A 24,441-nucleotide genomic window follows, 5' to 3' on the forward strand; every position below is an offset into this window, starting at 1 on the left:
TTTTTCCCCAACCGACAGTCACACACTCACACTATTAACACTCCCCCACTTTATGATTTCTTCTTCTTCTTTTTAAAATCAGTGGAGTGAAGGAGCGGAGGAAGAGGAGCAGGAGGGAGGGAGCGTCCTCCACCCCGCCCCACCCTCCCCACATTAGGAGCCTCCTCTTCCATCGAGACAGCATATTGAAAGCAGTGTGTTGAGCTTCTCCAGCTTAAAGCAGTTATTTGGCAGAGAAAAAAAAAAAAAAAGAACCTTACAGACCTATACATAGTTTTCAGTGCTAGAAATTGGATTTTCCTTTCCTACCAGGAGTAGTAATTGTTTTTTTTTTTTGTTTTTTTTTATTCCACTACAAGGGGGGGAAACTGGCTTGATTTCCTGAGAACCATTGCTGGTTATTTAGCAGACAAAGAGGAATAGTTCAAATAACCAACGCCATGGCCAAAAAACACTGATCCGAATTCCCAGAGTTACAAAGCATCGTCTTCATCCTCAATAAGTTGTTTTTTTTTTGTTGATTTTATATTTTATCATTTTTATAGAGTATTTTTTTGTGGTTTTTTTATATTTTTTTGTGCATTTTTTTTTTTTTTTTCTTCTTTTCCATCTTCTCTTTAAAATGAAGAATGAACACACGTTCCGCCTCCTAAGTCTTGTAAACAAGAGGTTGCAGTGTGGCACCTCCAAAAACATTGAAAGCCTATTCTCAAAGTGCTGTTCCCTCCTAGTTTCCCCACTCAGGGGAGGGGGTCGGGGCAAAAGGGAGGGCTTTGCTAGATAGGCCCGCCTCCTATATTAGGGTGGGCGGGGCTTGCTAGTCCCAGCTGCGGCTACAGTCCTTTGCACTGCAGAGCTCAACGTTCTTTAGTTTTAAAACAAAAATTGGTGCAATACTTTTTTTTTTTTCTTTATTTTAATGTCACTTTTAATATCACCAGATATTCCCTCCTACGTCAGGTTTTATTCTTAAACTATCTGTTGATCTTGATCTCCACGACAACGCAGTAAGGTAGGCGTGCCAAGGCAGAGAGGAGCGCACACGTACTCGGTTGCAACTCACAATCACACACATGCACACACACACACAAAGTACTCCCACTCACACACGCAGGCACGCACATACGCACGGTAAGGACCTCAATGAGTAAACAGCTACACTGGAAAAACTGGCTGCTCCCTCTATATTGCAGATTATATATACTGAGAAAAAACCACATTCAGTGCAAAGTTAAAAAAGCTCTCATACTCCAACATTGTCAGCAAAACAAAATAAAACAAAAAAAAAAAAAAGAAAACTTTAAAAATAAAAAGAATTGGAATTCAAATAAACATGACAAATGAAACAAAAAAATATATATAATAATGAGCTCGATTGAAGCTTTTTTTTTTTTCCGTCTGAAAGAGCACTACCTGGAAGCAAATATCCATCCGTTCACATTATAGAATTGGCCTGCATGATTCAAGTATTTCGACTGATATGTTTTTGGGCTAAAACAAAGTGGACATATGTGCAGAGAGAGAAACGTAACTTGTTTTCCACAGGGCAGACCCCGTTTTGTTGAATATCTGTTAAGTGAGAAAGAGTCCAACTAGTGCCATAGCATTCATAACTACTTTTTTTTTTTTTTTCTTTTTTCATTTTCTTCTGCTGATTATTGATAATTCTCTACTGACCCTTCACCCAGCCTACTTTGATTGGCGGAGGCGGTTCACATGGAGTCCCCTCCACCTGTCAGGTGATCCACCGGGAGGAAGGAGCTGATTGGAGAAGGGCTGCTGATCCTCCCTGCCTCGGTGCCACTGGGGTTCCCCCACAGGCTACTGGAATAGTTGGGCCCGCCCCAGAGGGAGGAGCTGTGGAGATCACTGCTGTTCCACTGGCTGGGCTCAGGAGCGCGGCTGGGAAAGGGGTGAGACTGATCCATTCTGCTCTGAGAGGAGCCAATGGCCTGCCAGCTGGAGGAGGGAGTGGCTAAAGACTGCCCTTGTGCAAAGAAACGGTTGATTTCCTCCTCGCTGGCAAACTCGGCCAGAATAGTAGTGTTCCCCAACACACACCTGCAGAGAGCGGGTGAGAGAGAGAGAGAGAGTGTGTGTGTGAGGGCGAGTCTGAAACAAACCAACCAGCAGCAGCAACACATGATCACACTTCTCGCCGTGGACAAACTTCACAAGCCCATTTTTCAGCTTCCCTTAAACTATTCTTGTGAGAAACTGCAGTTTATAGTTGTATAGCAACTATCAGATCTTTTTCATTAAGTTAAAAGACATTACTGGCAACAAACTTCCGACTTATATTTCATTCTGCAGTCTCACTTTTTCTTTGCAATCTCAGTCGCATTTCCGCTAAATGACCAGTTTTCTCACAGATTAACCCAGGTTTCTACAATCGTTTGACCGGGTTACATGATAAATACGGAGAAAAGCCAGAGAACCGACTCCGAAAAACAGATCAAACTAACATCGTAACAGTGGAAATGACAAAGTTAGGGGTATAAAATATGTTTCCTCAGGGATTAATGAAGTATTTCCCATTCCGTTCCGTGAGCCTAGTTTATTTACAGGTGAGTGATTGTGAAGAGGTGTGACGCCCTTACATGTGCAGGCTCTTCTGGGCCTTGGCGGCCTCGTCCTTGGAGCTGTAGCAGACCACTGCGTTACCGTGCGGCAGGTTGAGGTGGAATGTGATCAGAGGGCCGTGCTGCATGCACAGGGTCCTCAGTGTGGAGCCGTCAATCTGCAAGAACAGAAACGGTTAGTGGAGAACCAAAGCAGCCGCCGACTTCCCTTAAACATAGACGCAATGAAATGACGCGTCCGTGCGGTGGAGTACCTGAGGTGTGAGATTCTTCAGGACGAGCCATTGGCTTCTCCCTGAGCTGCCGCCGTCGCCCCAGCTGGTGCCTGCCAAAACAAACTGCATGAAATCTGCAACGCTTCAGAAGGCACAATATGGAACATAACAGGAAGCTGTAGACTCTACATCTCCTAACAAGTTAATAAAGAGAAATCCAAAGTAAAGTGTCCAAAGTGATCAAGACCAGCTGGGCTCACATAAAACGTTAGGTTCTTGAAAGTCCAGTTTAAAACAACAGTTTCTGTATCTTGTGAGCTTCTGCAGCATGCACCCGTGTGACGGACAAAAACATTTAATACGAGTTAATTTTGTGCAAATATCCCCCCTTCCTTTGTTACCACTTAACACCATATAGTGATGGAACAATGATGGGGGGGAAAAACCTTTGAAGACTCCAGTAATTCGACCGCCTGTACTACAGCTAGCTGTACTGCGCGGCGCTCTCCCTCCTCTCTCACCAGGTGTGTATCTGGACTCAGTGGAGCCCCAGCCGCCCAGCCTCAGGGCAGAGCCGTCCCAGCCGGAGGAGGCGGGGCTGGGCTTCTGGCTGGTGAGGCCGGGTGGGGGCCTGGAGGGGGTTGCCACAGACAGCGCCTTGGGAGGCAGGGGGACCTTCCACAGCTCATGAGCGAGGGAGGAGTTGGACACAGAACCGCTGCCGGGAGACCACTTCGACTCACTGGGTCTGGCTGCGGACGGGCAGAAGGAAACCAAATGTTGACAGATTTCACGCACATTTCAAGGGAAAGAAAAGGCTCGTCAACAAAAACTACACAATCGCTGCTGAGAGTTCCTCTGTAGCTCACAAAAGCAACATTAATTCCTTACGAACTTTAGGTTCCACTTCAAACATGAAAGATTTGACGTTTTTTGCTGCATTGTTCTGTCTGAGGTTGAGAAGTGGGGGCAGATGGGGGATTGGGATTCGTTTAAATGAATCTGGAGAGTACCTGAAGTGCTTTGTGCTGTACTGGTGAGGGAACCGCTGTGGCTGGAGGCACGAATGGATGACCAGGCACTGTTAGAAGGCATCGTGGTGTTCAGTGATGAGGATGGCCCTGGAAAGAAGCAGCATGCAAGGTTAGCGTTCAGGTCTGGTCCGTCGAAGAGAACCCTTCAGAAGCATTTCCTGATTTACATCTTGAAAAACAAAGACGCACAAAAAGTGCCTCAACAGCCAGACCTGAGAGTCTGTTGCTAATAGGCCACATGGCAGGCTCCATTGAGCCTCAATTTTGATTAGCTACACAAAGCAGTGATATGGTTGGTGACATGTTTAGCCCATTATTAGGTTATAATTTGATACTTATGTTACACAAACCATCTCGTTGCACAGCTTCATTTCATTGTTGATAATCAATAAAAAGTTATTCATTTGGCATTGTATATCAAGTGACTTAATTAACGCTGAATTATTTATATTTATATAAATGATGAGAGAGACAGAAAGGAAGTCTGTTTCTTGGGTTTTTGGCTCCGGCTGACTTACCGTTGTTCCTGTCCCTGAGGTGGTCTGTGTCACGGACGGTGTTGATGGAGAGGTTGTTGATGACACTGCCGGGGGTCACAAAAGGGTCAGTCTCAGGGTCAATGTTGGGGTAACCTTTCCAAGGTTCTCCGGGTCGGAACTCTGCAGAGAAAAAGGGGCAGAACGGCAACGTACGGCAGTGAGCATCTTCAAGAGGTCCACACGCTGCGCTGTAACACACGAGGCGCAAGTGTACCTGGGGGCCAGGCGACAGTGTTTCCATGGGGCGGGGGGGAGTTGGCACGGGGTGGCCAGCCATCGCCCACCGAGCCGATTGATTGGCCAGGAGGACTCAGGGGTGACGGGCCAGGAGTCAGAAAATCATAGAAGGAAGAGTCCTCAAGACGCAGCCCAGACGACATAGCACCTGCGGGAGGAACGCAAACACGGTCAAGGTCACGAAAAATTAAACCGTTTACTATATTGTACAGCTTCCAAATGCGACTTAACACCTGATGTTTACCTCAATTGCACAGACTATTATTTACAATCAAACACCTTTCATACCAGGTTTGCTGTTCTGCTCCAGAGGGTCAGTAGCCCAAAGTTTCTTCATTCTGGACTGGGGTGGCTCTTTGTAGCTCACAGCTCCACCGCCACCAACACCCATGTCCAGGGATACATTCAGGTTAGAGTTCAAGCCTAATGTGAGAGAGAATCACAAAGACGGGAAACTATAAATGGAGCCACCAGAACTTAAGTTGTCAGGAAACAAAACTGAAATACGATGAATGTGACTTAAACAAATGACCGCACAATGAAGATGAACATGATTGGCAGAAGCCAACTTACTTAAAGGGAAGTTGCTGAAGGATCCAAGAGAATTATTATCCTTCTGCAGCTCAGGTGTATTGTGGGACATGTAGTTATCCGTGTATGGTTTAAGTGGCGGGGCTTGTTTCATGAGAGAGGGGTCCAGGTGTCGTGGCGGCTGCATCATTGATGGAGAAGAGCCGATAGGACGCGTCTGAAAAATATTAATTGAGTAATTAACTAAAATAAGACACAGTATGATGAATCTACCTTCATGAGACTGGCAGTTTAAAATCACACGCACCGGTTCAGACGGACGTCCCACTGGCATTGGTCTCTGGCTCTGGGCCTTCTGCTGCTGCTGCTGGAGGAGGAGACGCTGCAGACAGACCAGGAGGGGGAAAAAATGCTGTGAATACAGGCAGTGTCGTATTTCTAGAAACAAACCTTTGACAGGTATTATGGAATTTAGATCTTAAAATTCAGAGCAGCCCCTCAACTAGGAATTCAAATTCAAGGTCTTAAATGATTGACGCGTACCTGTAGCTGGTTGATCTGGTTGAGCTGTGACAGCTGGTTGAGTTGCGAGAGTTGATTGAGAACAGCCACCTGCTGAGGGCCAAACAGCGGGTTCAGACCCCCGTTACCTCCTAGGTACTTCAACAGGGATGGAGGGACCTGCACACGTACAAGATGCTGAGTTAATCGAATGACATTCCATCTATCGAATGTCTTGAGATACAAACCATTATGGTAAGACACATTTTTGTGTTCCTGGTTGATTATGAATAGCAGACTATTTTTTTTTGTTGACTTACTAAATTGGAGATAAGCAAATAACTGTTCAATACTGTTGAATTAACATTCACATCTATACATGTTCTCATACATGCAATACATTAAATGTGGTCATGTTAAAAGGGGCTCGTCAGATGCTCTTAAACACATTTATTTGGGGGGGGGGGGGGGGAACCCAAAACACTTCTGAGGGTCATCTTTAATTCATTTTTGCTACTTGAACTATTGTTTGTTACCTGAGAGGGCAGGATGGGTGGAGGCACTTGGTTACGGAGATTGGGTTGAGGAAGTGGCTGGGACTGGGGGCCGCCACGGCCCTGTGCTACGCTGTTGCCACCTAACATAGGGTTTACATTCTGTGCAGGTGAACACACAAACACACACACGTTAGTGATCAAACAAGATGTGGCAATTTAGATATGTTTATACCAATACTAAGTGTGATGCAACAAGAATTGGAAAAAGCTAAATTAATTCCTCTGGAATGGATTTGAAAGCACAATCAGTGTTAAAAGCAGGAGAAACTCAAAATAGTGAATAATATTTGATTTCTTTACATCAGACGGGAGATCCTAAAATCTGAAATGCGTTTTGGTCTTGGGGAGGGTCGTTTCTTTGTCATCCCTTCCAAACTCACCTGCCGAACTGACCCAGAACTAGAGTGGGACGGAGATGGCCCAGAGTTGGGGCGGGGCATAGGCTGAGCAGAATTAGAAGCGGAGATGCTCATGCTTTGACTGGAGGAGAGTTCATCAGAAGCTGGACTATCGTAAGCAGAGGGGGAGAGCTGCACAAGCAAGGCCAGGAGGAGCACAGCCGATGGACAGCAAGCACAGAAGGACAGGAAGCAGCAGCAGCAGCAGCAGCCAAAGAAGCGCAGAGAGGGAATAAGAAAAGGGAGAAAATAGTTAATTTTCTTTCAATAGAGGGCAGGGATTGAGCGGAAAGACAACGCGAAGGTGAAGACAGAAAATGGCTGTACTTGGTGGCAGAGAGAAAGCATGAAGTGGATAGAAATCATTGCTGTCTGAAAAGGCGATACAGGAAGAAAACGGCAGGAAGGACGAGAGGATGAAAGGAGCAGCGTTTAGCTCTAAAGGGGAAACAGCAGGAACAACAAGCCTGGAGCAGTTTGTAAACACTATGAAAGAAACCTTGTTATTGGACAATTACTCATATTACGGGCTTCCCACTATTATCCAATTAGTTAATGTGAATGTTCTCAATGTTTTTGTAGTTTGAAAAAAAAAAATGAGCTGGCCAAATAATTAGTCGAGATAATTAGAGCACCATGTAAACTAAAGGTTTCAAATGAGATCTCTTCTTCAAAGGCCACATCCCATGCAATGCATCACTGCAACCACTGTTGGGTACAACTGGGCCGAGGCGCCACTAGATGTCAGGCAAGGTCTTTTCACTCAGTCTCCTATGAACAGTATCCGAGTTATCATTTTATTCACCTTGTCATAGTAAGGACTGCGATCCATGGCAGTCTCCTTGTGGAGCTGGAGTCTTGACCCGTGGTTCTTCCCCATTACTCCATTGAAGTCTCCCATACCTCCCATGTCCATACGCTTGTCCATCCCTGATCCCTGCTTCATGGAATCGTCAGGAGAGTCTCTCTGCAAGAGGGAAGAGAAGAAGTGGGCGTTCCGGTGTTTTGTTTACAAAAGGAATAGCTCCAAAGCATTGACCCAGCTTCATTACACTCAATGTTGTGTACGCTCATCCTTACCGAGAAACTCATGTTATTGAATTGATTGATGAACGGTTTCATCCAGGGTTCATCCGGCTTGTTGATAGGTTTGTTCATCTGAAACAGATTGAGAAAAAGAAAAAAGAAAACAAGAGTTATGTAGATGTATTTGAGCTTCTAAGCTTAAAAATCAACGACATTGAATAAATACAAAAAAAAAAAAAGACTGTGAGCAGACCTTATTGGAGCCTTTATGTTTGTAGTTCCAGGTGTTTTGGTCGTGGGAGCGGTTGTCATGTTGGTTGTTGTTCCACATGCCAATCTCCACTTCCTCCTCTTGGTCCCAGCTGTTACTCATGGACACATCCTCGCCGCACCAGGTCTCCATGGGCTTAGGACCTTGAGCTAGAAAACAACATGAAGAAACTAAATGAAGAAACGGTGTCTTACTGCAACAGATGCACAGTGTGACCACAACTTTAAACAACCATGTTGTGCATATGATTTAACACTCTTTCGATGACGTTGGAACAGGACTAATGTATCCGGCTGCACTTACCAGGTTTAGGCTGGCCGCTCCACCCGGGCACAGACTCTCTGCTGTCCCTGGTGGGGCCGTCCCTGTTGGGGCCGTCCCAGCAAGAGTTGCTGTCCAAGGGCTTTCCCCAGGCAGAAGTCCCATTGTCCACCGTCACAGGAGGAGCAGAAGTAGGCTCCCTCCACGATGAGGGCTCCTTCTGCTGGGGGTACGAGTCAGACCAAACTGGAGAAAAAAAGAAGAAAAAAAAAAAAAGGAAGATCTCAGAGTCAAAGCCAAAAACCCTCGCTCACACTCTTACACTGCTTGACTCAAGGAGCAGACTCAAGGAAATTGAGTCAAGTCCCCAGGGGTTCTTGTGTCATCTCGTTCGTAACAGTTTAACCCTAGTTCGTGTCAATGTCCAATATTGCCCTTTTACCTGTTCAAAATGCTGGACTACAAGTGTCAAAGAAAGTGCATGTGCAAGTTCAAAGGCTCTTGTTACAGCCGACCACCCAGAACCTCCGCTTTCTTCTTTTTACATAAGTGGGGGATACCAGCAATACCTCTGTAAAAATAGGCCAGATCATGGGGGGTGGCCTCAGGCTCCAATGTTTCTCATGTGACTGGCTGAGCTTGCGTACAAGTACATGCACATAATACGACAGAGAAGCACGCACACAGCCAGAGGTAGATTCACAAACCCACTAATGGACGAAGGCACGATAAACTGGGGCAGAAGTCCACACTTACGCATTCAGTTTTTGGTGAATGATTTAAAACAGTTTTGCATGGACTGATCCATTCCTCTGTTAATGTGGCTTTGAGTTAATCTCAAATTCAGTTTTCTATTTTTTCTTACATTGTATATTTTTTCTTAGATGTAGAAATAGAAAAACAAATCACATCCCACCAATTACACTTTCAGTTCAGTAGCTGGATAGCTGGCCCTGCACTTCCTAGTCAGTTACTTAGCTGCTCCAGTTAGTTCACTATACCAGGAACCCTGAATAACCCCGGCAGCCCCTCCTGCTCTCCTCCTCCTCAGGCCCCTTCGACTGAAAAGCTGCTCTGCTCGTTTCAGTTTTCCCATCTCACACTGGAACTGCTCCTATTACCAAGTCAGCAGACCTCCTCCTCTGCCACTCATAGTCTCTTTTGAGCTCCTCTCCTGAAACCCAACAAAAGCTTGTATTGCTACAGCAGGCAGAATTGGCGGGCGAGTGAGAAAGGGAGGAGAAAAAGACGAATGAGAGAAGAGAAAAATCGATGCTCTTAGCATTCCAAAGAGATGACTCAACTGGCTTCACAAAAAGCCCTCAACATAGACTACACTGTAGGGAGATGGGCAGAAACGGCTGAACTTGTTTGCTTTCTCTCCATGTGTTTGATCAAATGGTCTTTCCTTGTGCATACATTTATTTGTGTGTCTGTCCACACCTCATTACTCAGTTTTAAAGAATCCTATTTCTTCAATCCCACATAGATATGGTGGTTTAAACAAGTACCAGAAAGCTTGAGCCCGCATGTTTGTACCATTTTAGAAATCATCCAATGTTCTTCCAGTTTACCTGTATATTCATACAGAAGTAAAAGCAATAATCTGAATGTGAATGAGGCATGAGTCACCACCCGTTCTCTGAGATTAGAATTTGAAATTATGCAGATAATGTTTTGATGGAAGTTCGTAAAGCAGGACAAGTCAGATGGGAGAAGACAATGTGAATGTAAACTGTGAGAGAAACAACTTTGAGCCGGCAGTACAGATGAGTTTCCCTGGGCAGAATTTTGATTGACATGCCTGTTTATTCTCATAACAAAAGTAACATGTAGATTCCCATTGAGGTGCTTTCATTCTGTGTGTTCATACTTGCATGAATAGATGAATATTTGGACTTACAAGAAGTGTTTTTCTCCTGGTTAGTATGCTGCATTGAGTTGTGTGCTGGGTGGGGCTGGTGCTGGGAGGGTGAGCTCATGGTCTCCTGGTCGGATTGACCAGTCCTGTTCCACATGTTGACCGATCCGCCACCACATTTGCCTAATAGGATAGAGCGATTACATTAGGAGCCGAAAAATCTGAGCCTTCAAATTCAACATTTTTATGCGGGACTTATGTGCAGAACTTTAAAGTGACTTGAGTATTTACCAGGATCTCCCCAGGCTGAAGTTCCATCATCAATCTCCATCTTACGACGGATCGATTCTGGGGATGGTTCTTCCCACCCAGTTGCCGATTCCTCCTTCTGACCTGCAGTGGGTATGGGTCCTCCCAGCCAGCCTGAAACGATATAATAAATAAGAGTGAGGAATGGATTTAATTTTCACCCACTGCAAAGTCTGTCGTATACAAGATCGGAGAAAAAAAAGGAGTTAATTACCCGTGGGCTTAACGGATCCTTGACTGCCTCTGGACATGTTAGATTCAGGAGCCTTTCCCCACTCATTAGAAGGCTTAGGATTTGGTTCACCCCAATTCTGGCCGCCGTGGTTGTTCTTCATAGGTTCACCCCAGCCCTGACTATTATTCTGAGCATGAGATCTGTGGGTCGAGTCTCCCCAGTTGGAGCCGGGGTTAGGAGTGCTCTGGTCTGGAGTATTTGAACCGCCGCTCCCGACCCAGGTGTTATTGCTGCTGGTAGTGGTTCGGCTCGGCTCACTCCAACATCCGGAGCCAGAGCGGTCGCTGTCGCTGTCCCATCCCACTGAGCCCGCACTTTTCTGGGTCTCACCCCAGTGGTTGTTGGCTGTGGCCTGAGTGCCATTTCCACTTCCTCCCCAGGTTTCACTTGCATTCCCACCATTAGAACCCCATCCCTGCTGTGGTTTGGGGCCATTAGTCCAAGTATTGGATCTGCAGAAAAGCAACGCAGATTAATCACATGAAATAAACATAATCCGATGTAAAAAAACAAAACAAAAAATATAATAAGATAATTGGCACTAGGGTTCTGAATTACCTGTCATCTTTGTTAATGTTGTTAGTCCAGGTGTTACTATTACCACCTTTGTAGCCGGAGCCATCTTCCCAGCTACTCTGCCCACCTCCTCCATTTGACTGGACTTTGTTGTCCCAACCAGAGTTTGGCCTCTGCTCTCCCCAGCCAGAACATCCTGTATCCATGCCCGAGCTGCTTGGCCCACCTCCCCAGCCTGCAAAAACAGAAGAAGTGAATCAATTATTTGATGCAAATTTGGTCTTTATACTATTATAATGCAATAAGAAAACAAAATGGAGAGCTGCATGCACAATGTGACTTTACCTCCGGATGTCTGGGAAGGAGCTGCCTGTGTCGCTGAGCCCCAGCCAGAGCTTGCACTGGTATGCTTTCTTTCATCTACTCTGGAAATCTTATTTGCTGAGCTGACATCCCAGGCAATGTTTTGCCGTACAGGCGTCTGACCCCATCCAGTGTTAGACAGAACTCTTGGGTCAACGTCCGTCATGGCAGAAAGAACTACTGCAGGATTGCTAACTTTCCTGCGATTTCCTGCTTTTTGTTGTTCTCTGTCTGAGCTGGATCGGCCTCCGGAGCTCTCGGCGCTTCCCTCACTTCCGCCAGAACGACCCCAACCTCCAGAGACACTACCCAAACTCTGACTTCCGCCTCCTCCCATACCCATGGCATCATCCTCCAGACTCTTCCAGCCATTGCTGGCCGTTGTTCCTTTATGACTTGCGGTATCCGTAAGGTTGTTAGACGTTGTTGATCCCCATGGTCCATTTGACATCTTATTGTTTGACAGAGAGGACGACGATGAGGATGAGGAAGAAGAGGATGCACTGCTCCCCCAGGGGCGAGGTATCGCTGCTGGAGGACCCATTGTAGTTTGGTTGCCATTTCCAGGTGTTTGGCCAACAGAGCCTGGGATTTGATTTGAGCCAACACCCCAACACTGAGGCTGGTTTGGGTTGCTATTGGGCCCCTGATCCCAGTGTGGGGCCCCAGTGTTATTGTGGTTATTATTACTTTTGTAAGCAGCAGTAGAGGAGATTTGGGGGTTCACAGTGTCTGCATTTGGGGGGCCCTTATCTACGGGGTAGGTAGCTGCGCCCCAAGGCGTACCGAATGCCGGAGCAGCTCCCAAGTCTCCTTGGGGGTGTTGGGGGTCTGATGAGGGATTTCCATTGGCCAGCGGACCCCCTTTCCCTCCACCAATGGATTCCCAGGAACAATTCCCGCTGAGCTGGGGTGAGGCGGTGGAGTTTGGTGGACTAGAGGTCATTGTGGCGTTAGTAGTAGTAGTAGTAGTAGTAGTAGTATTCATCATGATAGTGTTATTTGGTCCATTGGATTCAGTGTTAAGGTTGGCAGGCTGCAGGCCACCATTTCCACTGTTGCTGCTTCCTAATACCTTGCCGCTAGTTGTACCATTATTCACCTCAGTGTCTTCCATCATACTGCTATTTTCTGGAGCTGCCATCCCACCCCAGCCCAACAACTGGCTCTGTTGGGGAGCCATACCCATTTTGGAAATCCCTTGAGCCTGTGCAGGCCGCTGGCCCTGGGGCACCGGGCTTGGGGTTGAAATTTGTGGCCAGGCACCATGGTTGGCATTTGGGTTTAAAGTGTTTGGGTTTAACCCGCCATTAATGCAAGGGGTGCTGCCACCAGTGGTGATGGCATTGCTTCCTGATTGGGCACCCCAGGCACCACTGTTGGTGACAAGCTTGTTGTGGTTACTAATGTTATTGCTGCCAATACTGTTGGCCCCAGCCACAGCGTAGTTTGAGGGCCCAGTGGTGTTATTTCCATTATTTGGACTGCTGATCATTCCCATACCGCCGCCAATCACCTGCCGACTGTTGCCATTGCTATCTCCATTCAGAGAAACACCAACCATCATGGTAGAAGTCAGAGAAGAGGTGGGTGAAGAAGCTGTCGAAGACGCAGAGGAAGAAGCATTTGCTGACATCATCATCACTGTTGTCACAGCAACAGCAGCAAGGTTTTTCTCTGAGCCAATTGAGGAGTTAGATTCTGCGTCCATGCATTCTGATGCCAACTCAGGGTCTGATCCTGATCCACAGCCAGAGGAGGAAGAGGAGGAGGAACAAGAAAATGAAGAAGAGGATGGTGGCCAGATGGACGAGCTGGTGGAAGAGGGGTTATTGGGTTGGTCACTGCTTCCGTCCACTAGGACTTTGCCCCAGTTACTGTTGCTGTCACTGTTGCATGGAGAGCCAGAGGACCAGGGGGAAGGCTCATACTGCGAGTCCAGCCCAGGATGCTCCAAACCTGGGGAAACAAGGTAGACAGAGAGGAGAAACAAATTAGATGGGGGGGGACCTCCAATTTAAAAGAAAAATCATTGGATTGGCCCATTGGCTAATCTATTTATAGTAGAATAAACTATAATATGCTCAGCAAAATTAACGACTTTAAATCCCTTTAACACATTTGCTTTTTATTTCGTTTCTGCTTTTTCCTTTTTTGGCTAGTGGACTGCTGTGGATGTAGTCAATGCCAAGCCTTCATTTGGACACAGCTGCCACCATTTTGTCGCCACAGTAGGAACCAAAACCATGCCAAAGCTATAAACTACGACTCAGTGAGGCAGAGGATGACCATCAGCGGGAGGGGAGCGACGGAGGGCATAGAGCAGGGAACAACAGAGGGTGAAAGAAGGAATGAGTGAAGGAAGCGAAGCAAAGAGCTAGCAAAGGAGACAAGACACCGACAACTGAGGGGAAAAAAGAAGACCTATTTAGACCTTTTAAATCGTCTTCATCAGGTCTGTAATTTTCACCCAGATTATCTCTAGAAAAGTAGACTTCAAACACAATCTGAGTTCCTTGGCCATGAGCCATGCAATCATTTAAAAAAAAAAACTATGTTGCTAAATCTTGCGTGATAACGATGCCCTTCATTTAATACGCTTATTGTAGTTTTCCCAGCAGTCCGTCACTCAAACCGCCTTTTTTGACGATTTAATGCATTCACAGCAAATAGCTGGGAATCAAAATACTTTTAAAGTTACCAATAATTATAGAATTACACAACATTGACAGTTCTCTCAAAACAATGAAAAACCAGCTTGACACATAAAGTGCCTTCCGTTTAGTTTATATAAAAGGAGTGCAGCGGCAGTATCAGGACGAAATGGATTTTGATACTAAATAGCACTTTGTCATCTTCTAAAAACAGTTAGACACTTTACAATATTTGTCCCATGCTCATGTAATGTCCAATAAATTATATAGTGCAGAATGTCTGCAGCATTAGGCCGGTTGGTACCGCTCTAGTATTTAGATACAAATGTCGATAGTTCTCTCCTACCCAGACTGAATTATACACCAGCCAAACTGATCTCTTAATGCCCCTCTTAAACCAATTGAACGCTTGTTCATTTCTTAAAGCTCAAAACAGTTTCTCAATGTTAAACCTCACACCTATAAAGTGGTTGCCAGTTTTCGCTGCGCATGGCATTTGTTTGCCAAGTCTCGTCTTGAACCTTTTGACACCTAGTTTCTTCTTCATTCACATCTCTCTCTCACCAATATGACATGAACAAAATGGATCAGGGTCAGGTCACACAGTCAAGTTTCTCAGCAGAGTGAAATGAAGACAATAGAGAAGGCGAGTATAAAAGGATGGACGAGCTAAAAGTGAAGGCATCATGTCGTCACCTGTTTGATTAGGGGAGTGGCTGACGGAATCCCGAATGGGAGCCATGCCTGGAAACAGAGAGAGAAGGCGGTCAAACGGAGGTAGAGAGGGTTAGACAGACACAGAAAAATGGCAAGCAAAGATGTTAGAAATAGTTAAATAGATTATCCAATAAAAGTCATGCAAATAGAAATTAAAAACAAGGATGAGTGCAAAGTGGGAAGAGTTCAAAGAAGGACCTGCAAGTTCAGTAGCATTAGAACAGACGCTGTTGGGTTTATGATCCCCAGTCGCTCGTAAATACATGACTGAGGAAATGTTTGCAAAGCGAATCAAGTGTTATGTTAATATCACAGTAAGCAACATTTCCTTTAATATCCTGATTCTTATTCTGAAGTAAAAATGTGTTCAACAATCAATAGACATCATTGACCATCTATAATAATCTCTATAGCAAAGGCATTTATCAGTCTTGATGGCTGTTTTCCATGGTTTTGTACTCCAGGTGAGAAAACACTCAACTTGCCACTTCATTTGAATGCAAGTGAATCTTTAGGCATTTCTTTAAGAACACTTCTTGGCAGAGTGTGGCTGTGTAGGCTTTTGTTCCTGTGAGCAACTGGGAATTTACAGCTAGCTCGTCGTACAACAATGCCTGTACCCTTTTACTTTCCCCCCCCCCCCAATTACCTTGAATTGCTGCTGGTGACTGCGGATCCTGGCTGGGCAGGGAGGCGTCCTCAGGTTGAGTGGAGAACAGGTGACCTCTAGTTCCCAGGTCGATGCTTGGGGAGGTCAAAAGTCAAAGCTCAGAGAGCACAGCCTCAAAGGTTTGAGGTGAAGAGGCAGGGCTTTGCAGAGCGGGCGGCAGCCTGATCAGGCCCCCTTGGCATCGCTGAGGACTGGATTTGTGTGTGTATATGTGATAAGTGGGGAGGGGGGATAAGGGGGTGTGGTTTAGGTTAAGGAGTCTGTCTTGACTTGGTATGCTCTGGCGCTGTAGAGAAGGACAAAGAGACAAAGACAAAAACTTGTTATTGACCAGTCTGTAAATCAAACCATGTTAGGGATGCCCACTAATCTAAAATGAGTTTTTGGAATTTCTGGAGCCGTTTAAACATTTGCCTCCCAATTGAGCAAAAATAGAGCTCAAATTGCCAAATGGATGCATTTAAAAATAAATGAGAATTGTGGCAAACAATGTATTCAAACTGCTGTGGCTATAAGCAGCTTTTAAATGTCTGCCTAAGTTTTGCTGGAGTTGCTTGTGGTGACACCATGCTATTGCAGTTATGCTTAGAAATAACGGAGGAAGATCCTGTGCCGTTTGATTCAGTGCCAAACAGTCATCCGAACACGGTGTCAACCTTTAATGGTGATTTTCATAAATTTAGATAAAAAAGTAGGACTAGTATGTGACCAACCAACAAATGCACCGAGAAGAGAGGCGGAGCGCCCCAAACACCTCTTCTTATTGAGTTGGTGGGGTGAGCGCCCGTGGGCAAGACTAGATTAGGGTTATACAACAGGCTTAAAGTTGGCAACAATGCGCGGGGACGTGAAGGCAAGGAAACCCTCCTATCCCCATGCAGACCAAGAGATACAGTGAAGTGACAACAATATAGGACGATGTGAAAAGTAGATGAAAACGAATACAAGGAACGAGACGAAAAAGTCACGAATCAACCAACAGCTTGAGACGGACCCAGACCTCCTCCAGGGAAAATACACCCGTGTGTTTGACTGCAAGAAGAAGCAACGCGTGTGCGCTCGTCTTCTGACCTTTTCTTATGCAGGTTAGTGAGAGTGTTCGCTCTCCCTGCCGGCTGTGGCAGTACACAGGTCTATTTATAATTCTCCAGTTCAAATAGCAACCACTCTGTTCACCAGCCAGCTTGATAAGAGAACAAACAAATCCATGTGTGGACGACAGGCAAAAGTGCAGATGCCAGAAGCACGCATGTGCACGGAGATCAAATTCATATACTTTTTCTCTTTATACACTAGCAATGTGCCGATAACCACTTTAGGACGAGTACCAACTTTTAGCGACTTGCTGATACCAAGCGGGAGAGTCATGAACTTCATCAGGAAACTCCCTCATGAGGCTTCTTGAGAGAAGGCCAAGTGTTTGCAGCACTGTCAAATGAAGCAAAAGGCGGCTACTATAATCCATCTAAAATATACAAACATGCTTGGAGTTATTTCACACTTGTTTCGTACATAGTTGTACTTGTTTAGTACATGTTAATTCAGTGTGAATCCACAATGTAAGTAGTCAACAAAATAAATAAAATACACTGAATGAGTAGACGTTTCTAAACTTTTGACTGGTAGTGTACAACACACATACACTGAAGATAAAGAATATAATATAAAAGGTTCAACTGAATCCTACTGAAATACAATGAAGGAAGACTTTACCATAAACACAAACTAATAACCAGTGCTATATAACTACACAACACACTGACCAGACAAATTAAAAGTGAGGCCAAAACCCCGCCTTTATTAACTCACAAGCTCAAACTGGGCAGACTGCCAGCATCTTGGCACGCACCCTGCCAGGGAGCTGCTCAAACACCGCCTGGAACCAATCAGAAAAATAGACAATAATGAAATCATCATGCCAAGACGCCAAAAGAAAGTGGCTCAAATTAATTTCGAAGATAAAGAACAACCAAACCTCACCAAAAAAAGATTAAGAGAGCCAGAGCAGACACAACTACTGTATACACCCCCTTCCTCCTGAAGACACACCAGTGAAAGTCAAGACCCTTCCAGCAAATGGAGTTGTTTACTTTCATGACTCTTGACTCAACCCTTCAACATGGAAAGACTTCTGTCAACCCCAAAGCATTTGATTCAAAGCAGCTATGTGGAGAACCCTTATAAGGTAGAGTGAATCAAATTAATAAGGACAAGTTTGTCGTGTTACGAGTGCCAGCACTCAACTGAGCCAGGACTGTTCACTTCCAGATCGCAGTCTGAGCGTCACTCTCTTTTGTTTGACCCGAGTTTGGATAATTTATGTCCACAGAACAATGTATGACAGCTTAAAGATAAATTACTCAATTGTAAAATAAAAAAAGAACTATTTTGCTCATAAACTTCACTCGAATTTGTTCAAAGTGCACAGAGTAAGGATTTCATTTATTTTGTATTGTGTAGTTCCAAACAATTCTCCAAATTTGTTTGTTTTTTTCTCAAGATGAAAAAACCAAACAAACATGGGCAGAGCACTTTTCCTTTACTATATTTTGATGAATGTTTTAAGGTGTTTTTTTAACAAAACGCTGACCGAATTAGGATAAATAATGGGATAACTGAGGACACTGATTTGACCCATAGATGCTTATCTGTGAAATCTTTTTAACACAGATCTTATCTGGTAGACACCCTATTAGTGATGCAAGGGCTAACGTGGCTTGACCCTGGGGTATACAAGCATGTCCACTGCTGCTGTTGAGCACATAAGAGTACAGTTTGTTCCTCTTTCGCCGCGCTTCCATCTGAGAACAGCTCTCATGAGGGCCTCTGGAGTTGGCAGCAACTTGACTGTTGCTATCGTCTTACACACAGAGAGAGAGAGAGAGAGGGGGGGGGAGAGAGAGGGGGGGGGCAGTGGGGGAGGTGGGGCGATACCGGGACAAGGTGCGAAACCCAATGAGAAGGAAGCCGTGAACAATAAAACAAGACGAGGAGATATAAAATGCTAACGATGAAGTCGAGAAAGAGTGGAATGTGAAGGTGGAGGAGCAGACTGAAAGGCTCGTCACCGAGGCTGAAGTGAGAGGAATGCAGCTGCAGCTTCTGACATGTGCAGAACGTCCTCAAGTCGAGCAGAGGACGTCTTAAAGACTTTCAAAACGCAGCGCACACAACAAATTCAATTAACCAGGCAGGAATGTTTTTGGCCTGCTTTCCAAAATGTGAACTTACATAAACTTAATTGAGCGGTGGGAACAACAAAGAAAATCAAAACTCGGAGCGATCTGAGTGGGTAGGTTTTTTTTTATATACACGTCTCCCGGAAAGAGTAAACCTGACATTTAAGCAGTTTTAATAGTTCGGAAAACCACAAGATTTAAATGGCGACCAAAGATATACATGGAATTCATCATAAGGATAACTTCCTGCACACTCACAACAATATGCATGTAGTTACAAAGAGAATCGTTTAGCCTAATTTGACTCAACCCAACGTCGTTTAGCTAAAGGCATTTTTCATGTGTCCTGCTGTTGCTATGCAACTGCAGATCTATTTGAAGCACGGAGCTTTGTAGCCTAAAGCTTACGTATTTTTAAACATTTGAATCACTGTAAAAACACAACAAGCCCCCATAAAACAAAAATCAATACTCAATAGGGAAAAACAAAAAAAACAAAATAGTGGCATGATGAGTGGGCAGTTTAAGAGGAATAAAAACAAACAGACAAACAGATGCAATATTGGCTACACAGTTCTTTCAACAATAAAATGTGTCAAGTGTATCTCTCCAGGTGCAGTGAACTGAAGCACAAGCAAACAACACTTGAACAGAAACACATTCAGATGGAAGAACAATGGCTGAGAGAAAAGTTGAATAATGCTGTTCTGAAGCTTCTCGTGTCTCTTTCCTCTTCTGTTTTTTTTTTTTTTTTTTTTTTTAAGGATGCAGACGAATCAATAACCGATCTCTTTAGTTTTTTGAAAAACTACATAACTACAGCGACTGACATTTCAATGGGTTAATAATGCAGAGCGTGCTGCAGGCTGATTCCACGAGATATTGTTTTTCTTCACAACAGCCAACAAGGATCAAGCATTAACAGCCGATTGTATTTGCCTGAACTTACATTCATGAGAAAAACCATGGAGAGATGATAATGACACAAACAATGCTGAATACTGCCTGCCCTTTAGAAATTAACACTTGCACACTGCAGACAAAGGCTAAACTGTGCAGGCCAGGGTGGAGTACATGAAATACTTTTCTCCTAAAAGACTGCAGCACTCTATAAAAGGTTAAAACCAGTGCGTTAATTATGACCAAATAAAGATTACCAGCGGTTGATGGTGGGAAGGAATTCTGCCCACGGTGATTTATGGTCACTCAACAGCACAATATGCATCTTGGAGTTCTTTTTTTTTTTTTATATATATATATTGTTTATTTTTGGATAAAATAAAATGTAATGGTAAGCTCATTATCAAATGCACATTTTAAATGAGAAAACAGTTTCAATTCCAGTTCATTCTTTTTTAACCTGTTGTATTACTGTGGAGCAAACAAAATTACAGCAAATTAACATAGAATCTGCATGCATTAAATAAAACGTTTTTATTTCTCTTTGTTGCAAGTAGTTAGCTGAATAAGAAAAAGACCAGAGTTACTGTTCTCCTGTTACAGGCTTGGTAAATCTTATGTGGGGAAGGATTGGAAATAGGTAACCATGTTATCAGTGGCAAAAAAGCAGAAAAGAAAAATTAGACTGTGTATGGAGCAACACGTTTTTTTTCAGATGCAAACTTAATAATATTAGTAGACACATACTTTGTATGTGGAAACCACGCGAGTTGTGCTCCTCTGTAGGCAACATCTTTCCGACTTGCGGACTTTGTTGCCAACGTGATGACTAATGCAACCTAACGAGAGGAAAATATAAATAAAAGTCCACTTCATTCTCTGTATGCAAAAGGGGACCCGCCCTCCTGCTGGCAGATGGTAAAAAAAAAAAATTAAGAGCATTGACAAAAAGAGAGTCAGGTTATTTGTGACCTTTTCTTGTCCAAGGCATGTTCGGAAAGTCCATTAGCAGGGTTTAAACAATGATGTCGTTTTCTTGGTGATCAGCCAATAATACACAGTGCGCACCTCACTGCTGCATTACAGATTTTATAAATGATATCGGTCTGATTAATACATATTTTTCTGGGATGACACATCCCAAATATATCGAGGGGCTGAACCGACTCCACTCAGGGAAGACACTGTTGTCATGGTAACATTCCTAAACACCCGCAACTCCATTGGGCTTGTCCAAGCAAGATGACATCAGCGCCAGGAGCACATGCCTGTGTCTCTCTTCCAGATACAAACACACTACCTTTTAATCCAATAGCAAAGCCTCAAGAGCACCGGGGGAGTGAAAGAAAGCCTTCGACGGCTTCAACTTTTCCTATTTTGGTCGAGATGATCTTCGAAAAATGAAGAGCACGAGGAAGTGTTAAGCAAGTGTCGTTTACATTGCGGGAGCACAGGTGCAACCGTGTCACGCACGTCTGCAGAAAACACCGTGTGCAATCCATGAGATTACATGTGAAGTACAAATGTGTGCAGGAGCAGATAAGCACACTTGTCACTGTCCACCACAGCCATGTCAACTTTGGGAGGGGCTTGAAGGGGCACCCACACTCAAAGTCAGACCTGTGTGCAAACGTGCAGACGTCAGGTTTATAGTTATTTGGCTTGCGCTATTTGATCGCAAAATAACTTTTCAATGCCCATCCAGGGTCTATTTCCACTACAAACAAAGCAAAATTATTTAATCTAAGTATTTGGTTTAATCTTTCAAATAAAGGAGATGATCGCAGTTGATTTTTTGCAGATCATGCGACACTTCCTATCACAAAATGCCAGATTCACATATCTACACCAGGTCGTCATCCAGAAGGCGAGAAGTCTATTTTAAGCTGCTGTCCCCACAGATTTAAAATAAGGAAAGGCAGTGACCAGTTGAGGAAAACTTGATACATTTATTGAGATCAATTTAGTCCATTTTATCCTGATTTTCTGAGTGTGAACCTGATACAGAACTATTTATTTGCTGGAGGACTTAACGGCGCCCCGGATTATTACTTTTGACAAAGAATTGAAATAGATTATTTCATTACTGGGACGGCCCAACATGGATTCCTAGTCAAATTAATTGAACCTAAGGGGTGGGTTAAACTGTTTGTTAGACTCCTATAATAAAACACTGAAGACAAAACGCATACCCTTCAGGAAAACAGTTAAACTCTTGTTGTAAATATGATCATGGAAGAACGGAAAACTCTGAATTAAACATCTATACAATTTCTATCAATGCAGAGATAGCGTGAACTGGAAATATAAAAAGATAAAAACCAAAGTGAGAGGTATATTGAGCAACAAAATTTGAAAGAAAATGAAACTCGACGTCAGAAATGGTCACAATGGCACTTCCTGCCTGCAGTAGTCATGACAGTAGTTTCACTTGTAACAACAGTAGGCCCCAACTAACGCAACTCTGTGGAAACTAAAGGCAATTCAAATGGAAAAAAACACTCCTACGTCACAAGGCAAAGTCCACCCGAGCTGCCATTAGAGTAAGGCACACTGCACTACAGGGGCAGAAAGACGGCAAGACGGCAGAGATAACCCAGAGAAAAATTCATAGCTTCACTTATTTCTGTTTGGATTAGTTTCTGTCCTTCGAGACATTTTATTTTGTTAAAGCTGCACTAAGTGAATGCATTAAGTCTTATTCAGAGTTACCTTCCATGTTGAAACAACTTTTTCTATCAAAAAGAAAACAACCTGCAGCACTACTTTAAGCTTACTGTAATAATTCTTTACTACCCAGAGCAAAACTCTTTGCTTGACATGTAATATTAATCATGTCTGTGCTTATTGTGCAGAACTGCGTTTAGTCCTGGACATAACGAGCCTGTTGACCACGAGGAGCAGCGCTATTTTTAATGGCACATCACACATTATAGATAAATAGCTGTGTGGAAGTGGAAGCTCCTCAAAGACGCTGAAGCTGATAAATCCACACAGAGCACAAGTGCTGTAGCAACAAGAAATCAATAAAAAAAATTGCTTTTGCTAAGCAATGGCATAATCCGCCATCACCCTACAGTGGGATCATGTGTCAACATTTCGCAAGATTGTATTTTTTTTCCAATTAATGACTTTCATTAAGTAAACTAAAAATAAACTGCTCTAGTTTTAACTACTGAGCTGAACTCGGGACGCAAATAACTCAGGTTTCCTGACATCTCTGCTCACCTTTTGTCCAGGCCTGTGTCTTCTTATCCTCCTTCCTTGTCACACTCTCTCTGTCTCTCTCTCTCTTCCATCCACTGGTTTTCCCTCTGTGGGTGTGTTCCCTGCAAACAACAGGAGGTCACACTTATTCACTGTACCTGCTCTCTTTATTTTTTCCAGTCAATTACCTCTAAATAAAGGTTCAAATGCGTTGCAATACAGTCAATAGAAAAGTACTAAAGTCTATTCAAAGCCTGAAAACTCTTCACAATAAAAAAAAGAAAGAAAAATACAGGGAAACAAAATCAATGACAACATTTATACTTGATGAATTTGGTGCAGTCTCAAATGTATCTCAAAATGAACTGGGCATACTGGTTGCTTGTACACATTTGCAATATCGCTTTTACGCCACTGTTTGCAAAAAATATAAAATCAATTTCTTTTCAAATGTGAAGCGGCATCTCCAAATTAGTGTCTTATTAGCTTGTAAACAGACTTGGGCCTCTCCTTTGGTATGTGTTAAGTTTAGCTGCACTGGCTCTGGTCGGTGAGCCATTTAGCCTGCAAGGGGAAAGCTGCAGGCTGCAGTTTAATCTCATAATGGGATTACAGCACAGCACTTACCTTTGCTTTACCCCAACACACACACACACAGTTGTTGAAACAGACCCACAGCATCATCCAAAGTGTGATCATCTGGCACCATTTCAAATTGATAATAACACACCAGCACCAACAAAGTAAGAAGCCTAATTTTTGAGATGTGGACACTGGGAGGAGGGGAGGAGGGGAGGGGGGGGCTACTTTGGAATGCAACCACTAAATTACATGCATGCATTTAACACCCAGACATTGAAAATCAGCCACTTCCTGAATGTGTCACAATGGGCATGTTGCGTTTGCAACGAGTACAAAATATACTTTGTTGACATATCCATGTCCTATACGACACATTGCGAACTGTCCAGAAGTCTTCTGACCAACAAGTTAAAACGCCGCACAACATTAGCCGCCTGCACTGATCTGATTAAATCAAACTAAACACCCTCTCAGTTACACTCCTGCTTCCTTGGCTGCCACCTTCACTTACCACCACCCCCCCTCCTCTGTTCCCACACTTCACCCTCCTCCCCTTCCTCCTCTCATTTCCAACCATCAAGTGCTTCAGCAGATGGCCCTGGGTTCAACAAAAACAACAGGAGAGCATGGTGGGGGCCTCCTGGAGTGCATGCATACACACCGCGGGCAGCATCTGTTTATGAATGGGCCGACAATTGCCCATCCCCCGTCAAATACAGCTGACGGAGGGCGGGGGCACAGCAAGTCACCAAACTCGGAGAAAGGCCGAACACGAAGAAGGCACGAAGAACAAGAGGAGGGAAAGAAAAGGAAAGAAAGCCAACCGTGACGGCAAATGCAGCTCACGGCTTGGTTAGCTCTATAGCCACATGCTACTACAAAATAAAATGTTTCACTCGTTTTAAAAGTGACTTTATCAGTAGTGGGCGGCCAACTTTTTTGCCCTGTTAAAAAAAAAAAGAATACTGCAACTTACTGCAAACTTTAATTCTAAACTTTCATTCTACTTAAACACACCGACCACGTTTGCTTCTGCTTGTTTTTTAATGAGTCAGTAAATATGCAACTGTAATAAATCAACTCCGTTACATAAGAA

The 24,441-nt window shown here is 44.0% G+C and overlaps 1 protein-coding gene across 5 annotated transcripts in view; it reads right to left on the reverse strand.

Moving 5' to 3' along the window:
- Positions 1-321: 321 nt before the first annotated feature.
- LOC308141334 (trinucleotide repeat-containing gene 6A protein-like) overlaps positions 322-24,441 on the reverse strand; it is a 29,396-nt gene continuing 5,276 nt past the window's right edge. For 2 of the 5 annotated variants that reach the window (XM_080511439.1, XM_080511440.1), the window contains exons 3-26: positions 22,785-22,885; positions 15,457-15,763; positions 14,787-14,834; positions 11,419-13,395; positions 11,116-11,308; positions 10,537-11,009; positions 10,305-10,436; positions 10,056-10,196; positions 8,195-8,398; positions 7,874-8,040; positions 7,675-7,752; positions 7,400-7,561; positions 6,176-6,295; positions 5,682-5,819; positions 5,446-5,520; positions 5,181-5,355; positions 4,896-5,030; positions 4,585-4,755; positions 4,350-4,490; positions 3,811-3,918; positions 3,319-3,549; positions 2,837-2,907; positions 2,601-2,740; positions 322-2,061 (exon numbers count right to left, since the gene is read on the reverse strand). In XM_080511439.1, coding sequence (XP_080367565.1) covers positions 1,713-2,061; positions 2,601-2,740; positions 2,837-2,907; positions 3,319-3,549; positions 3,811-3,918; positions 4,350-4,490; positions 4,585-4,755; positions 4,896-5,030; positions 5,181-5,355; positions 5,446-5,520; positions 5,682-5,819; positions 6,176-6,295; positions 7,400-7,561; positions 7,675-7,752; positions 7,874-8,040; positions 8,195-8,398; positions 10,056-10,196; positions 10,305-10,436; positions 10,537-11,009; positions 11,116-11,308; positions 11,419-13,395; positions 14,787-14,832 — 5,427 coding nt within the window. In that variant the 5' untranslated portion in view covers positions 14,833-14,834; positions 15,457-15,763; positions 22,785-22,885 and the 3' untranslated portion in view covers positions 322-1,712. Of the gene's footprint in view, positions 2,062-2,600; positions 2,741-2,836; positions 2,908-3,318; positions 3,550-3,810; positions 3,919-4,349; positions 4,491-4,584; positions 4,756-4,895; positions 5,031-5,180; positions 5,356-5,445; positions 5,521-5,681; positions 5,820-6,175; positions 6,296-7,399; positions 7,562-7,674; positions 7,753-7,873; positions 8,041-8,194; positions 8,399-10,055; positions 10,197-10,304; positions 10,437-10,536; positions 11,010-11,115; positions 11,309-11,418; positions 13,396-14,786; positions 14,835-15,456; positions 15,764-16,457; positions 16,540-22,784; positions 22,886-24,441 lie in introns of those variants that run through there. The other 3 variants (XM_080511441.1, XM_080511442.1, XM_080511443.1) reach the window with 2 other exon arrangements.

The sequence above is a fragment of the Blennius ocellaris genome (assembly GCF_963422515.1).
Source record: "Blennius ocellaris genome assembly, chromosome: 16".
NCBI lineage: Eukaryota > Metazoa > Chordata > Actinopteri > Blenniiformes > Blenniidae > Blennius > Blennius ocellaris.